The sequence below is a fragment of the Chiloscyllium plagiosum genome, chromosome 16 (assembly GCF_004010195.1).
Source record: "Chiloscyllium plagiosum isolate BGI_BamShark_2017 chromosome 16, ASM401019v2, whole genome shotgun sequence".
Classification (NCBI taxonomy): domain Eukaryota; kingdom Metazoa; phylum Chordata; class Chondrichthyes; order Orectolobiformes; family Hemiscylliidae; genus Chiloscyllium; species Chiloscyllium plagiosum.
Window position 1 is genome coordinate 67019185 of NC_057725.1, and position 17678 is coordinate 67036862.

General features: G+C 40.6%; 1 protein-coding gene across 1 annotated transcript in view; it reads left to right on the forward strand.

Annotated features, from left to right (window-relative positions):
* LOC122558124 (mucin-6-like) overlaps positions 1-17678 on the forward strand; it is a 60426-nt gene that overhangs the window by 27793 nt on the left and 14955 nt on the right. The window contains exons 6-7 of the mRNA XM_043706442.1: positions 12761-12917; positions 16912-17052. Of these exons, the coding sequence (XP_043562377.1) occupies positions 12761-12917; positions 16912-17052 (298 nt within the window). The remainder of the gene's footprint in view (positions 1-12760; positions 12918-16911; positions 17053-17678) is intronic.

The window sequence follows — 17678 nt, forward strand, 5'->3', positions numbered from 1 at the left end:
TATTTAAAGAGGGTATTCATAGGGAATCATCCAATGAGGCTGTATGGGCAGAACCAAGAAATAAAAAGGGATGAACCTTGATGGGATTGCACTACAGACCACCACCCTCCACTAATCAGCAGGAAATTGTGGAGTGAATATATAGGGAGATCACAGATATCAGTAAGAATAATAGGCTTGTAATGGTGGAGGATTTTACCTTTCCAAACACAGACTGGGACTGCCTTAGTGTAAAGGGCATGGATGGGCAAGAATTTGTTAAGTGTGTTCAAGAAAATTGTCTAATTCAATATGTGGATGTACCTACTAGAGAAGGAACAAAACTTGATCTTTTCTTGGGAAATAAGGCAGGGCAAGTGACTGGAGGTGTTAGTAGGGGAGCACTTTGAGACCAGTGATCATAATTCTACTAGTTTTAAAATAGTTATGGAAAAGGATAAGTCTGATCTAAGTGTTAAAGTTCTACTTTAGACAGTATTAGACAGGAACTTTCAAAGTTGATTGGTAGAAGCTGTTCGCAGGTAAAGGGATAGCTGGCAAGTGGAATGCTTTCAAAAATGAGTTACCTAAAGTTCAGAGACTGTTAATGTAAAGGGCAAGGCTGGTTGGTATAAGAAATTCTGGATGACTAGGGATATTGAGGCTCTGGTCAAGAAAAAGAAGGAGATGTAATCACTTGTAAAGTACAGGAATCGAGTGAATCCCTGGAGAGGTACAGGGGAAGTAGGAAGTAAGAGGAAACCAGGAAGGCAAAAAGAGGACATGAGATAACTTTGGCAAATAAGGTTAAGGAGAATCCTAAGAGATTCTACAAGTACATTAAGGGGAATACAGTAAGTAGGGAGGAAATAAGGCCCCTTAAAGATCAACAAAGTCATCTATGTGTAGAACTACAAGAGATGGAGGAGATGCTAAATGAATATTTTGTATCAGTATTTATTGTGGAGAAAGGCGTGGAAGCGAGGAAACTGGGAGAAATGAATAGGGATGTTTTGTAAATAATCTATGTCAGAGAAGAGTAAGTGCAGGAGGTGTTAAAATGCATACAGGTAGATAAATCCCTGGGATCTCATCATGTGTATCCCAGAACACTATGTGAAGTTAGGGAAGAATTTGTGGGGCCCCTTGCAGAGATATTTTCATAGAATCCCTTCAGTGTGTAACAAGGCCATTCGGCCCATCGAGTCCACATTGACCCTCTGAAGAGTATCCCATCCAGTTCCACCACCCAATCCTGTAAACCTGAATTTTTCATGGCTAATCCACCTGACCTGCACATTTATGGACTGTGGAAGGAAACCCACATAGACATGGGGACAATGTGCAAACTCCACACAATCACCCGATTCTGGAATCGAACCTGGGTCGCTGGCGCTGTGAGGTAATAATGCTAATCACTGAGCCACTAAGCTGCCCCAATTTGTCTCATCGATTGCCACGGCTGAGGAGCTGGAAGACTGGAGGGTGGGTAACGTTGTGCTATAATGTAAGAAAGGCTCTAAGGAAAATCTAGGGAACTGTAGATTGGTGAGCCTGACGTCAGTGGTAGCTAAGTTGTTGGAGAGGTTTCTGAGAGACAGGATTTGCATGCAAAGAGTTTGGAAAAGCAAGAACTGATTTGGGAAAGTCAACATGGCTTTCTACAATGAAAATCATGTCTCACGAACTTGACTGGGTTTTTTGAAGAGATGACAAAGAAGATAGATGAAGACAAAATGGTAGATATTGTCTATATGAACTTTAGTAAGGCCTTCAATAAGGTTCTGCATGGCCGTCTGAATAATCACATGGGATCTAGGAAGATCTAGCCAATTGGATACAAAATTGTTGTGACATTAGGAGACCAAGGTTAGTGGTAGAGGGTTCATATTCGGACTGGGTCCTGTGACCAGTAGAGTGCCACAATGATCAGTTCTGGGTCCACTGTTCGTCATTTATATGAATGATTTATATGAGAATGTAGGAGGCATGGTTAGTGAGTCTGCAGATGATACCAAAATTGGAGATATAATGGACAGAGAAGAGGGTTATCTAAGAACTGACTTGAATTGAATTTATTGTCACGTGTACCGAGGCATGGTGAAAAGCTTTGTCTTGCGAGCAATACAGGCAGATCACAGAGTTAAGTAGCATCGATAAGTAAATAATTGGTAAATAGCGGCAAAAACAAAAACACAGGACAGGCAAATGTTAAGAGTTTGTTTCTTGATCAGCTGGGCCAATGGGCCAAGGAATGGCAGATAGAGTTTAATTTAGATAAATGCAAGGTTTTGCATTTTGGTAAGTCAAACCAGGGCAGGACTTACACAGTTAATGCTAGGGCTCTGAGGGCTGTTGTTGAACAGAATGACCTAGGGGTACATAGTTCTTTGCAAGTGGCGTCATGGTCAATAGAGTGGTGAAAAAGACATCTGGCACATTGGCATTCATTAATCAGAGCATTAAGTATTGGAACTAGGGTGTCATTTTGCAGCTGTACAAGACATTGGTGAGACCACTTTTAGAGTACTATGCCCAATACTGGTCGCCCTGTTATAGGAAGGATGCTGTTAAGTTGGAAGGAGTGCAGAAAAAATTACAAGAATGTTGTTAGGACTGGAGAGTTTGATTTATAAAGAGAGGCTGGAGAAGCTGGGATTTTCTTCCCTGGAACATTGGAGGCTGAGGGGTGACCTTTTAGAGGTTTATAAAATCATGAAGGGCATAGATAAGGAAAATAGCCAAGGCCTTTTCCCCAGAATAGGGGAGTCCAAAACTAGAGGGCATGGTTACAAGGTGAAAGGGGGAATATTTAAAAGAGACCCAAAGGGCAACATTTTTCACACAGAGGCTGGTCCATATATGGACCAAGCTGCCAGAGGAAGTGATAGAGTCAAAATTTAAAAGATATTTGGACAGGTGCATGGATACGAAAGGTTTAGAGGGATATGGGCCAAACACAGACAAATGGGACGAGTTCAGTTTACAAAACCTGGATGGCATGGATGAGTTGAGCCGAAGTCTGTTTCTATGCTCTGTGACACTATCATGAAGAGAATGTGGTGGTTGGCATTTATGTGAATAATATGGAAACATTTGAGAAGATACAAAGGCAGCTAAACAAAATTGAAACTTATGGAATAGGAGGTTGAGTGTCGAACGACATAAAAATATTGGCTTAAGAATAGAAAGCAGCAAATCACCATCACTATTTCGGTCCCAGCAACAGGACAGATGCAGCAGAATTGGCACCGTTGAGAGGGAATTGCCTTGGGAGTCCTTAACATTGACTTTAGACTCCATAAAGTCTCATAATATTAAGTCAAAAATGCAAAGAAGCCTCCTGCTGAATATCATTTACTGCCCCTTTCCCACGTGATTAATCAGTTCTCCCCCATGTTTAAACACTTGGAGAAAGAATGGAGGATGGCAGGAGGGCAAAATATTCACTGGAAAATGGGCTTCAATGTCCATTGCCAAGAGTAACTTGACAGCATCACGAATGATTGAGCTGGTCCAGTCCTAAAAGGCTCAGTTGCAAGACTGGCAGCTGATGAGGCAACCAACAAATAGGACCCCATCCTCACCAATCCACCTGTTGCAGGTACATTTGTCCATGACAGTGTTGGTAGGAATGATCACAACACGTGGAGGTGAAGGTCTGTTTTCTTGTTGAGGATAGCGTCTATTCAGCCATGTGACATTATCACTGTGTAAAATGAGATTGATTTCAAACAGATTTATCACCTCAAGTCTGAGCATCCACAAGGTTTTATGATCTATCAGCAACAGTGGCAGAATTGTATTCAACTACAATCTGCAGGCTCTCGTATGCCTCACTTACTATTACTATCAAGCCAGGGATTAAAATCTAAAAGTACTGTGGATTCTGTAAATCAGAAACAAAGGGTGGCACGGTGGCTCAGTGATTAGCACTGCTGCCTCACAGTGCCAGGAACCTGGGTTTGATTCCTGCCTTGGGTGACTGTCTGTGTGGAGTTTGCACATACTCCCCGTGTCTATGTGGGTTTCCTCCATGTTCTCCAGTTTCCTCCCACAATCCAAAGATGTGCAGGTCAGGTGAATTGATCATGTAAATTGCCCATAGTGTTAAGTGCATTAGTCAGGGGTAAAATAGGGTAAGGGAATGAGTCTGGGTGGGTTACTCTTTGGAGGGTCGGTGTGGACTTGTTGGGCGAAGGGCCTGTTTCCATACATGGGTCTGGCAGCATCTACAAAGAGAAATTAAAGTTAACAGTTTGGAACCCAGTTCTGAGGAAGGGTCACCCAAAACATAAACTTTGCTTTCTCTTCACAGATGCTGCCAGACCTGCTGAGCTTTTGCAGCAATTTCTGTTTTCGTTGTTGTAGATAGATCTGCAGATATAGAACATGCATTGATTGGACCCTCTGAACAGGGTGTACAATGTCAATGGACTAGGAGAGACTGTGAATAAGATTAGATGCATACTGGAACAGGTTGATGAGGGGCATGGCAAATTCTAGAGCACAAACCGCAGGTACAATTACCAGAATATTGTTGGAACCCATTTCCTATTTTGCCTATATGTCTCCAGTTTCTGATAATATGTGGAGTGAATCAAATAGCTTGAAGGCAAGCATATATGATACTGAGGACCAACAGAGGAAGCAAAGGCAGATCATCCACTCAGGGATTAACCCTTGTTCAATGAAGAATATGGGAGGACATGCCAAGAGCAGTACCAGGCATACGTAAAAATAAGCTGTCATTCTGCCAAATATACAAGGAAACTATTTGCATAACAGACAGCATAAACATCAAGTGGCAGACAGAACGAAGCAATCTCACATCATCAGTGGTAGTGAACAATCAAATAATGCAGGGGAGTAGAAAGCTCTACAAATATCCCCATCCTCAATGATGAGGAAGCCCAACACACCAGTGCTGAAGAGAAGATCAAAGCATTCGCAACAATCTTCAACCAGAAGTGCCGAGTGGATGATCTACCTTTGCTTCCTCTGTTGGTCTCCAGTATCATATATGCCTGTCTTCTACCAATTTGATTCACTCCACGTGATATCAGAAACTGGAGGTATATAAAACCAATAGAAGATTTGTGCTACAGAATTTGTTATGCCCCCAGCCAACCTGTTATAGTATGCTACAACACTGGCATCTAATCCTACTCATGATCTCTTCTAGTACATTGACCCTGTACACTCTGTTCAGAGGATTCAATTGATATGTCTGCAGATCTATCTACAAACCGGAGAAAGTGAGGACTGCAGATGCTGGAGATCAGAGCTGAAAATGTGTTGCTGGAAAAGCGCAGCAGGTCAGGTAGCATCCAAGGAACAGGAGAATTGACGTTTCGGGCATAAGCCCTTCTTCAGGAATGAGGAAAGTGTGCCCAGCAGGCTAAGATAAGACTCAGGAGACAGACAGAATTCATGGCAGACTTTATTCAAGCAACAACTGGTTAATGCAGGGAGAGGACCAAAGATCTCCCCTGAATCTGGACTTGGCATGAGAACCCATTTGTTCACTTCATCTACGGCTTAGATCAGAAGAGAGATCAAAGACACTATCTGGTTTTTATGGTGGAAAAGAATATTTTTATACATTTTGTGTTATAATGTGGTTACTGTGCCCTCCCCCTTTTTCTATACAACCAATCCTGTGAAACACCTGATCAATGATGGACATTCTGTGGACAACCCTCGGTTCCCTTGATTTTCATGATGCCTAAAAGTCATTGTAATCCCAAGGCCTTAGGATCTTTCTATATAATTTATTGATTCACATTCCAAAGTTTTATAATTACTTCTCCTGTTTTAGCTAATGAGACAAGATATGCTCGGCAGCTCTCTAATGTTTTCCCCAAATGCTTTTATTGTACTTTGGTTATATATGTGTGTCTACAATTATGCTGAAATCTATCTCTGTGATTATTTAAAGAATCTTTAACTAGAACGTATTTCTTAATATTGAAAGTAGTTTCAAAGAATTTCTGCGAGATAACCTTACCTGCTGTTTTTTCTGGCTGCAAGATGCTTAACTAACACTGTTTACCTAATGGGACAACAGCCTTTTCTAAATGAGACTGGAATTAATTACTTACTGTAGTTTAATGATTCTTCAATGTTTTTCTTTTATGAGCACAATTCCATGATTTCATCTGTGTTTGTTAAAAATCTTCAAATTGCTTGTCCTTGAATATTTTCTTATCAAGGCTTGTAACTTGTCGTTCAGACAATGTTCCCTTGTGCCTCAGAATAACCCCTTCTCAAAGGCACTATTGCTTCACTTAAATGCTGAAACAGGCTTATTAACTCTGTGTTATTCAGTTTGTTAGCAACAGTTGGTCAATCATCTTGTGTCTAAATGTTGAAGCAGGCTTTTTTTCAAAATTCAGGCAAATTTGTGTCTCTTAAAAACAGGCAGCTAAAATATCTTGTGATGCTTCAGAGCACAAATACTGAACTTCCCATTCCCTATCTTTTGTTGGGCTGGCTTTAAACCCAGCTACTTCAGCAAAGCTCCTTTGTGTCCTTTTGCAATTTCTAAAGGACACATAAATTGAATCACTCTATTACCCCTAGCCACATTCACATATCACCCATTGCTCAGTGAAAAGTAATTGGGCTGCAGCAGGCAGGTCAATATTGTCAGTGTATTATTGTGAAAACAAACATTAGTACATTAGAAACCTCATCCAGCAAAATAATCTAACAGCCATTTGCAATATCTAGTCGTGAAAAAGTCATATGTCAAAATACTGACAGGGCTAGATATTATTGGACAGCTCCTCTTTAAAATTGTATGATCAATAACTGGCTATTAAATCCCATCAGGTTTCCAGTTGGTCCAAACTGGGGATTTAGTCATGGATTGCATCAGCCTGACTATTCCATCCCACTCAAGATTCTATCTGACATTCGTTTTGTTAATGTCTGAACCAACTGCAGTTTGTGCACTGCTCATTCAATTGTTGGTCTTTTCATGGTCTTTTACATTCTTTAGCTAAATGTCCTTCCTGACTTCACTTAAAAAATCCCTTCCACATATTCACAGCCACAGTGGTACAGATATATTCCCAATGTGTGCGTCTCCAGTCCAGTATCCCATTACATACCATCCCACGTAATTTCGACCAGAAGAGAAACCCATGTAAGGTCCTTCTGGTGTTCTAGTCTAGATCTCACCTTTAGCATCATTAAAAATATTTTGTCATCCACCATGGCTTCTGCTACCCTGAAAACTGTATGTACTCTGCCCATTTCCAATCTGCACAATCTAATACTGACCCACGGTTTCTCTGGATACCTGACATTATGCATTCCCAATTTGTTTCTGCTTCATCTTGAGTGTTTATAATATTTGTCTCAAATTGCATGTTAAGTTGTGCATCCATTATCAATTGAGAATATCCTGGAGATTGGCCCAGTCCCCACTTTTTATCTCCTATGTCTTTAGTTGCATTGCATGAAACTCTTGCGTTTCATGTAGCATAGTCCAGAATTCCAAATTATTAATCTGGAGTTTAGGTCTTAGTCAGTCCACCAGCAACACCTGTCATTCTACATTTTTTACTGTAATTTCACTATGTACCTTGTGATGGAGTCCTCCAACCACAAAGAAAGGTCTATAATGCCCTCGTCTTCTTTCTTGGCTGCAGTTTATTGTTATTTTTCTCATACTCAGTGCAGATACCAACAGCACAGTGCTTTACTTCAGCCCCTATTGTGGTGCCAACTGATTGGGTTTTGCTCACTTATGGCCCTAGTACTACCAGTGTGGATTCTGACCTTTGCTGGTAAACTCCCTCTTTCAGCACTTCCTCTACTGACTATTCCTTCAGATCCTTTGCTATTTGACAAGATCTTCCAAGGGTCAGGTTACTACACCATCTATGACTGATAAGTAATACTCACATATTTTGCATTGAGACGCCATTGGTTCAAGATGAGTATCCTGTTTGTGACGCTAAATGTTGTGGTTATTTCAAATGATTGACCACAGGAGTCTTGAGTACAGGTTTATGATTTTGTTTCAGGCATACAAAGGAATAGTCTATCTGAGACACGGAGAAGCTAGAGAATCTCAGCATGTCTGGCAGTATCAGTGAAGAGAGTCTGCTTTGACTCTTCCTGAGAGCTAACTATTCTATTCTTCCATGAAGAATAGAAGAATACAGCACAGTATAGACACCTTGGCCCTTGATGTTGTGTCGACCTTTTATCCTACCTGAGATCAAACTAACCTACATACCCTACCTTTTACTATCATCCATGTGCCTATTTAAGAGTCGCTCAAATGTACCTAATGTATCTGACTCGACTACCATCACTGGCAATGCATTCCACGCACCCAGCACTCTCTGTGTAAAGAACCGACCTCTGACATCTCCCCTAACCCTTCCTCCAATCACCTTAACATTATGCTCCTTGTGATAGACATTTCTGCCCTGGGGAAAAGTCTCTGGCTATGCCTTTCATTACCTTGTGCACCTCGACCAAGTCACCTCATAATCTTCGTTGCTCCAATGAGAAAAACCCTAGCTCACTCAACCTTTCTAAATAAGACATGCCCTCCAGTGCAGGCAGCATCCTGGTAAATCTCCTCTACACCCTCTCTAAAGCTTCCACATCCTTCCTATAATGAGATGACCAAAACTGAACACAATATTCTAAGTGTGGTCTAACCAGGGCTCTGTAGTTCAAAGTTTGTGAGAAGATTTGTAGCTCGGGTGCTCGTTGCTGTGGTTCTGTTCGCCGAGCTGGAAGTTTTTGTTGCAAACGTTTCGTCTCCTGTCTAGGTGACATCCTCAGTGCTTGGAAGCCTCCTGTGAAGCGCTTCTGTGGTGTTTCCTCTGGCATTTGGACCCAATATACCGGCCACTACAGCGGACAGCTGAAACTGACAACCGGAAGCGGCAGGGACGGGCCACTATAAATGCCGGAGGAAACACCACAGAATCGCTTCACAGGAGGCTCCCAAGCACTGAGGATGTCACCTAGACAGGGGACGAAACGTTTGCAACAAAAACTTCCAGCTCGGCGAACAGAACCACAGCAGGGCTCTGTAGACCTGCACTGTGAGCCTGCAGCCCTTAAACTCAATCTCCGTACTAACGAAAGCCAACACACCAAATTTAAGAAAGGTGGTAAGGAAAAGCCAGGGAACTATAGACTGGTGAGCCTGACATCAGTGGTGGGCAAGTTGTTGGAGGGAATCCTGAGGGACAAGAATAAATGGTTAGCAAGGTTAGATTATATGGAATACAGGGAGAACTAGCAATTTGGATACAGAACTGACTCAAAGGTAGAAGACAGAGGGTAGTGATGGAAGGTTACTTTTCCGACTGGAGGCCTGTGATCAGTGGAGTGCCACAAGGATCAGTGCTGGGTTCACTACTTTTCATCATTTATATAAATGATTGGGATGGATAGAAAGTATAGTTATAGTAAGTTTGCAGATGACACCAAAATTGGAGGTGTAGTGAACAGCAAAGAAGGTTACCTCTGATTACAACAGATCTTCATCAGATGGGCCAATGGGTTGAGGAGTGGCAAATGGAGTTTAATTTAGATAACTGTGAGGTGCTGCATTTTGGAAAAGCGAAAGTATAGTTATAGTAAGTTTGCAGATGACACCAAAATTGGAGGTGTAGTGAACAGCAAAGATGGGCTAATGGGTTGAGGAGTGGCAAATGGAGTTTAATTTAGATAACTGTGAGGTGCTGCATTTTGGAAAAGCGAATCAGAGCAGGACTTATTACACTTAATGGTAAGGTCCTAGGGAGTGTTGCTGAACAAAGAGACCTTGGAATTCATAGTTTCTTGAAAGTAGAGTTGCAAGTAGATCAGATAGTGAAGAAGGCATTTGGTATGCTTTCCTTTATTGGTTAGAGCATTAAGTATAGGAGTTGGGAGATTATGTTGCGGCTGTACAAGACATTCGTTAGGCCTCTTTTGGAATATTGTGTGCGATTCTGGTCTCCTTCCTATTAGAAGAATGTTGTGAAACTTGAAAGGTTCAGAAAAGTTTACAAGAATGTTGCCATGGTTGGAGGATTTGAGCTATAGGGAGAGGCTGAATAGTGTGGTGCTGTTTTCCCTGAAGCATTGGAGGCTGAGGGGTGACCTTTATAGAGGTTTATAAAATCATGAGGGGCATGGATAAGGTAAATTGACAAGGTGTTTTCCCTGGGGTGTGGGTGTCCAGAACTAGAGGGCATAGGTTTAGGGTGAGAGAGGAAAGATATAAAAGGGTACTAAGGGGCAACCTTTCATGTAAAGGGTGGTGAATGTATGGAATGAGCTGCCAGAGGAAGTGGTGGAGGCTGGTACAGCATTTAAAAGCTATCTGGATTGGTATATGAATAGGAAAGGTTTAGAGGGATATGGGCCAAGAGCTGGCAAATGGGACTAAATTAGGTTAGCATATCTGGTCAGCATGGGCAGGTTGGACTGAAGGGTCTGTTTCCGTGCTGCATATCTCTGTTATTCTATGAATCTACACAACTTCTTAATTACCCTATCAACTTGAGTGGCAACTTTGAGGGATCTATGGATATGGACTCCAAGATCCCTCTGTTCCTCCACACTGCTACGAATCCTCCCTTTAACCCTGTATTCTGCATTCAAATTTGACCTTCCAAAATGAGTCACTTCACACTTCTCCAGGTTGAACTCCATCTGCCACTTATCAGCCCAGTTCTACATCTGTCAATGTCCCGTTGCAGCCTACAACAACCCTCCAAACTGTCCTCCACTCCACCAACATTTGCTTCATCAGCAAACTTACTAACCCAAACTTCCACTTCCTCATCCAAGTCATTTATAAAAATCACAAAGAGCAGAAGTCCCTGTGGAACACCGCTGGTCATTTATCTCCAGGCTGAATACTTTCCACTTATTACAACTCTCGGTCTTCTATGGGCCAGCCAATTCTGTATCCAGACAGCCAATTTCCTGTATCCCATGTCTCCTTACTTTCTGAATGAGCCTACCATGGGGAACCTTATCAAACACCTTGCTAAAATTCATGAACCACCACACCACTGCTCTACCTTCATCAATGTGTTTTGTCACATCCTCAAAGAATTCAGTAAGGCTGGTGAGGTATGACCTTCCCCTTACAAAGCCATGCCGAGTATATCTAATCAAACTATGGTTTTCCAAGTAATCATAAATCGTGTCTCTCAGAATCCTCTCCAATAATTTGCCCACCACATACGTATGTCTGACTGGTCTATATTTTCCAGGATTATCACTATTCCTTTTCTTAAACAAGGGAATAACATTTGTCACCCTCCAATCATCTTTATGAATATATCTTAAAGTAACTAGAACAAAACCCTGTCAAATGTAAGAAATCAATTGTTTTTATTCATATCTAATCACACACACAGTTTATTATTTGAATCCAATTTTGTCAATGCATAATCATGTCTCAACTGTCAGGCAAATATCTTTATTTACCCAAGCAGAAACCACTCAATGAAGTTAGACTCTATTCTTTTATTGTTTAGTATCCACTTATCCTCATCCCATACTTTCTGCTGATATCAGCCTTTGTGGCGTGCAAGATTCAGCTTGAGAATTGGTTATACTGTGAACATAGGAATCCTTATTTAACTTTTATGGTCTCTTACAGTCTATTTAATTCTTACAGCTCTAACACAGTGCTCTTTCATTAAAGCCTCTGCATTCTCCAAGTGTGGTTGTATTTTCTTACTTTTGCTAGCCCATATTTTTTCCTCAGTCATCCTTATCCACTCCTGAATGAAATTTTATGTTTGGAGTAAAAAGCTTGCCTTTTTATTCTTTCTACAGCAGATGCTGACTCTTTCCGTCAATAATCTTGTTTCAACTACTGACTGTTTATGTCTTCTCAAAGTGTGATTGCTCTCAAACTGGTAAATTCACTGACTTGATCTTTATTTATTTTCTTCTGGGTTTGTAGATTTCTTTTTCGTGATGGGGGTCAGATTTTCATTGCTGCACCTTGTGGTATTTGCCACCACTACTATTTTGTCATATCGAGTAAAGGCTCTTTGAAATAATTCTCCTTTGTCTTTGTTTTGTTTTGGTCCAACTAGTGATAATTAATGGTAGAAGGTGCAACACTATGGAGTATCCACAGAAATGTACTGTTGTTTGATAACAAGCAGATTTATTACATTATAGCAGTTATTACAACTAGATTTGGTCAGGCAAAATTCTTGCAAACTGAGGAAGTTGATATGGATACATCTGTTCCATCTAAAAGTTAGACTAGATCTCCTTGACTCCAATCAGAGACTATGTATGACATCAGTGGAATGGGTGGAGCCAGTGTAACATGAACATTGTTCATCTCAATCCTTGTGGAATAACAGACACCTAGGAAGTAACTTGTGATGTTGATTAGAGCATTTTCGTATTGTGGTACGAGTGAAAATCTGATTGAAAGGATTCAAACAGTTAGTGTGTAGGGGATGGGAACGGATTTGGACAACACATTTAAGGACTTTGTTAAGGGAAAGCATGTTTGGAGATTAGATAATAGTTTGCAAGGATGGTGGGTCAAGGATTTGTTTTGGGAAGAAAGGTAACATCAGATTTAAAGTTGAGAAAAACAGCATCCTGAGAGAATTATTATTGTTGTAGTGAAGGAAACAGCAGCTAATTTTCATAGGAACAACAGTAGGTCATTCAGGTGACAAGTGGAGCCCTAACGTACTAACATACTGTATATCTTATGTAAAATGTCACTTGATATTCATCACACAAATTCCTTTTTTGCTGACAGGTTTATCGAGTTCCATATTATGAAAGCTGTGTACAAACTACATGTGGTTGTGACATATTTGGAGATTGCGACTGCATGTGTGGTGCTGTTGCTGTCTATGCCAAAGCCTGCATAGATGCTGGAGTCTGTATCAATTGGAGAAGCCTTAACTTTTGTGGTAAGTTATTGAATTACAGAAGGTTTTGCATGGAGTGTACTAACATTGCGTTTTTTTAAAAATGAGTAATTCCTTTAGAATTCTGAATTCTTGAAAGAAAATTTGCATATCAAATTTTGTACTAGTAATCCACAGAAGCCATAATAATTGACTTACACAGAAATTTCCATTATTTTAATTTAATTTACAGTTCATTTCTTTTATATCTTCAAATTTTTAGCTATAATCTCTCATCTGTATTCATTCAATGTATTTTGTTTTTGGGGAAGCCAACACTGATGATGAATGTTGTAAATGGTTTTACAGATAAATTTCAGTGAATGTATTGACATATGCTGCACTGGTACCTTTTGTTTACCTTCATGTCAATGAGCAGTCTTTAGCTGTATTATCAGTGAATTTTCTTATATTCTGTGGTTCATTTCCATTTGTTACTCCTAAAACAATGAAAGAATCTATGCAATATGCAACAAGACCTGAACAGCATCCAAATTTCAGCTGACAAGTGCAAAACAACATTTAAAACATGCATAGCAAGCAATTATCATCTTCAACAATAGAGAACCAAACTGTACTAAATTATAGGACTAACACTGAATCTTCCACTATCAACCCTACTGAATTAGTCAGATGAATACGGTGACTACAAGAACAATAAGAGTCTGGATATCCTACCAAACCTCCACAAAATATGTCTATCATCTACAAGGCAGAGTCAACTGTGCTATGGAATATGCTTATTTTTCTGCATGAGTGAAGGTTCAGCACACTGAAGAAGTTCAGCAACATCCAGGACAAAGGAGCCTGCTTGACTGGCTAACACCTACCAAGTTAGAAGTTTAATCTCTGTCGCACACCATACCATGGAAACTGACACAGCACCACAGTTATATGTAGCATCTTGAAGATTACACCGCAGAAATTGCTAGCATGTTCTAAATCCCTGAATTCCTCCACCTAGAAGGTCAAGGCACCAGACACATGAACCAAGTTTAACAGAGGCAACTAGGATCTCCCAACTGGCTGGACGAATGATAGAGACCCACCTCACCTCTTTTAGGGAAGGTCTGCCACAGTAAGTACCTCTCAAACACTTACATTGCAGGCAGCAGGCTACCTGCCATCCGATCACAGGCCAGCAGCTCTGGTGGCACCGGTGTCTGCTGCTGGTTTGATGCTCATTGGAGACCACGGCATGTTGCTGGATCCCAGACTCAGGGAGAGTGGTAATAAGAGGGCTTTGTGGTATTGAGGGCACAGGAAGAAAGGATATCCAGCATCTAGGTGGAATTGGCTTTTCTTGTGCCACCATAAGACCATAAGAAGTAGGATCAGAAGTAGGCATTTTAGCCCCTTGAGCCAGCTGTGCCATTCAGTAAGATCATGGCTGATCTGCATTCCTCATGTCCAATTTTCTTTCCTTTCCTTGTAACCCTCGATTTCCCCTAATGATCAAAAATCTATCCATCTCAATCTTAGATATGCAGAAGGACTCTGACCCCACAGCTCTCTGTAGCATGGAGTTCCAAATACGCACGATCCTCTGAAAGAAGAAATTTCTCGTTATCTTTAGTCTTAAATTCGTGCCTGAGACTTTGTCTTCTGGCCTTAGAGTCTCCCATGAGGGGAAACGTCCTGTTAGCATTTACCCTGTCAAGTCCATTAACAATCCTATATATTTCAATGAGAAACAAGCACAAAATACCTCTTTGGAGGGTGGTCCTCCAGGAGCTGGCAAACAACTTTGTACACCTACACTTGTCTTATTTTTTACATGGTACACTCACCATTTGGTAACTGTCAGTAGCTGCAGAACAAGCCCCAATATTTACACATATGGATCTGAATTTTTGGAGGGCAGGAAGACAATCCACAGGCTTTCTGTCCACTAACTTGATCATGTTACAAGCAAGAAGGTAGCAGGGTGACCACAAGCTGAGCTTTTGCCTGAATAAATTACCCTCTGCCACAGAACTTATCAAAGGGATTGAGGGGATTAAATTCTCACCATTACCAAACCATCACCTGTATGTGGTCTTCCAAATCGCATACCATTCTGACGTGGCATTTGATCAGTAAAAACCTACTCACCAACACTCCTTTTGTGTGCCATCAGAGTTGCTCAACTCTTGACCTCTGTGAAACCTTGGTGCAAACACAGACAAAAAAGCCAAGCTCCTAAAGTGACCTGAGAGTGCCCGGCCTTGACCTCAAGGTATTTTTTGACCAAATATGTCATCAAGGAGACCCAGCATAATTGGAGTCAAAGGAAATTAGGGTGGGAATGCTTCTTTGACTGGAGGTATACCAAGCAATAAAGGACATGGTTGACTTCTTGGAAGTCCCAAGACATCACTATGGGAGTTACTCAGGATGGTGGTCTAAGCTCAACCATTTTCAGCTGTTCCATCATTCACTGATGGTGACATAATGTTAGCACTTTTCATGATTTTTCAAATACTGTCAGTCTGTATCCAATATGCATCAAAATCTGAATAATATCAGGCTATTAAGTAGCAAGTAACATTCATATGACACGTGCAAATAATGATCTTTTCCAAGAAAAGAGAATTGAACTATCTCCCCTGTCAACATGCTATAAGTTACCATTGACCAGAAACTGACCTGGACCAGTCATGTGAATATTGTGGTGACAAGAGCAAACAAGAAGCTAAGCATTCAGTGGTGAGTAACTCACTTCCTGACTCCTCAAATCCTGACCATCATCTACAAGGTACAAGTCAGGAGTGTGATGAAGTATCCACTACTCAACTGGATGAATGCAGCTCCAATAGGACTCTTAGTAAGCTCAACACCATCCAGGACAACATCAGCTTATTGATTGACACTTCACCCACCTTCTTTAACATTCATTTCTTCCACCATCAATACACAGAGGCAGCAGTATGTACTATCTACAAGACCCACAGCATCAATTCATCAAGACTCCTTCAACAGTAATTTCCAAATGTGCGCACTCTACCACCTAGAATGACAAGCACAGCATATGCATGGTATCACCACTGCCTGTAAGTTATCCTCCAAGCCAGATGTCATCTAGATTTGGAAATATATTCCTGTTCCTCATATATAAGACTTTGCATGTATGAATAGAACATGGACTGCAATGGTTTAAGAAGATAACTCACCACCATCTTCTCATTGGCAATTTTTGGTGGGCAAAAATTCCAGTGCAGCCCACATTTTATGAATGGATAAAAAACAATTTCACACATAGAGTTTTGAAGTGGATAAAGCTCCCATTATAAGTTGGAGCCTTTTTAGTGGAGTCCCAAAAGTAATTATGACACAATGCAATGCACTTTTAAGCCCAAAAGTGTTTGGAATAAAGGAGACCAACCAAGAAATGATAGGTAGCCTGGACTGAAACAATGGCACAGACTCTCTGCTAACTCCATACTGGGATCTACTGTTACAGGTTCGTTTGTGTTCTGTTGTTGGGATATCATTAAGTGCCCTTTGTGTAAGATGCAATAACTAGCCATGCCATTCTTGTACCTTTATTTGTTATTCCATATGATGTAAGCACATCAATAATCAAATTCCGTCACAAGCACAGCTGTATAAACGGCTGTGAAAATTAGAACCACACTCACAGTGTGTTGTGAGTATCACCTGAGTTGGATTAAAAGAATGCACAAAACAGGTTACAGGTGAACAGTTTCAGTCTCCATCTCAGACCTGATTGTCTGCTTCCCTCAGAATTTCCAACCAGTTAAATTCACCCTCCCATATTAGTGACCAGCCACTAAACTTTTACCACATCCATACAGAAATACAATTGTCGTGCAAACATACTCCAGTGCACTTCGCACACAAATATTGATAAATTGAATGAATTAAGGAATAAATAAATGATTCATCCGTGCACAATCAATTCACACTGCCAGAGACAGTTATCACCCGAAATAGTGATGCTAATATTTGATGTGATGTAAGAGCTCTATATTTGATATGCTGTTGTTTCTTCCAGCTGTGTACTGTGACTACTACAATACCCATCATCCAAAAAATAACCAGTCACAGTTTACTGAGAATGGCGATTATCCAAGTCATTATCAACCTTGTTCATGTCCTGAAAATTTGTGGGCCTTTCCAATGAACAATATGGAAGGTGAGTGGGGAAGTTTAGCTGGAGGTCCAACTGGGAAATTTTAAATTGTGTTGATTAAAACAGATATGAAAAGGGTCTTAAGGCACAGTGGTAATGTCTACCTCTGAGCCAGAAGGTTCAAGCCCCACCTGCTCCAGAAGTGTGTCATAACATCTCTGAAAGCTTTTTTAGAAAAATAGGTTAAATAAACAATATTAAACTGAAATAAATGGTCTTGTAGTATCCCTAAGGTCCAGGTTGAAGTCCAACCTGCTCCAGATGTATCATAATATGTTTGAACAGGTTGATTAAATATTTCTGAAATGAAGTGCAAATTTCATGAATCATGATCAAGATATGACCTGATATGATATAGTAACATTCCTTGATCATTTAATGTCCTCCAGGAAAAGGATTCTATGGTCCCTATTTGGCTGAAATGGCCTTCTAAGCCATTCAGTTTCAAGAGTAACAAGGATGAGCAATAACTACTGGCATTTGCAAGTAATGCTCAGATTCAAAAAATGAATGATTTAAAAAGAATGAACTCAACAACCCTGCTTTAACACTGGTATATGAGGACTATGTTGATTGTAATAATATTACAACATAATCACATGATTGAGTAATTCTGAAATATCACAGTA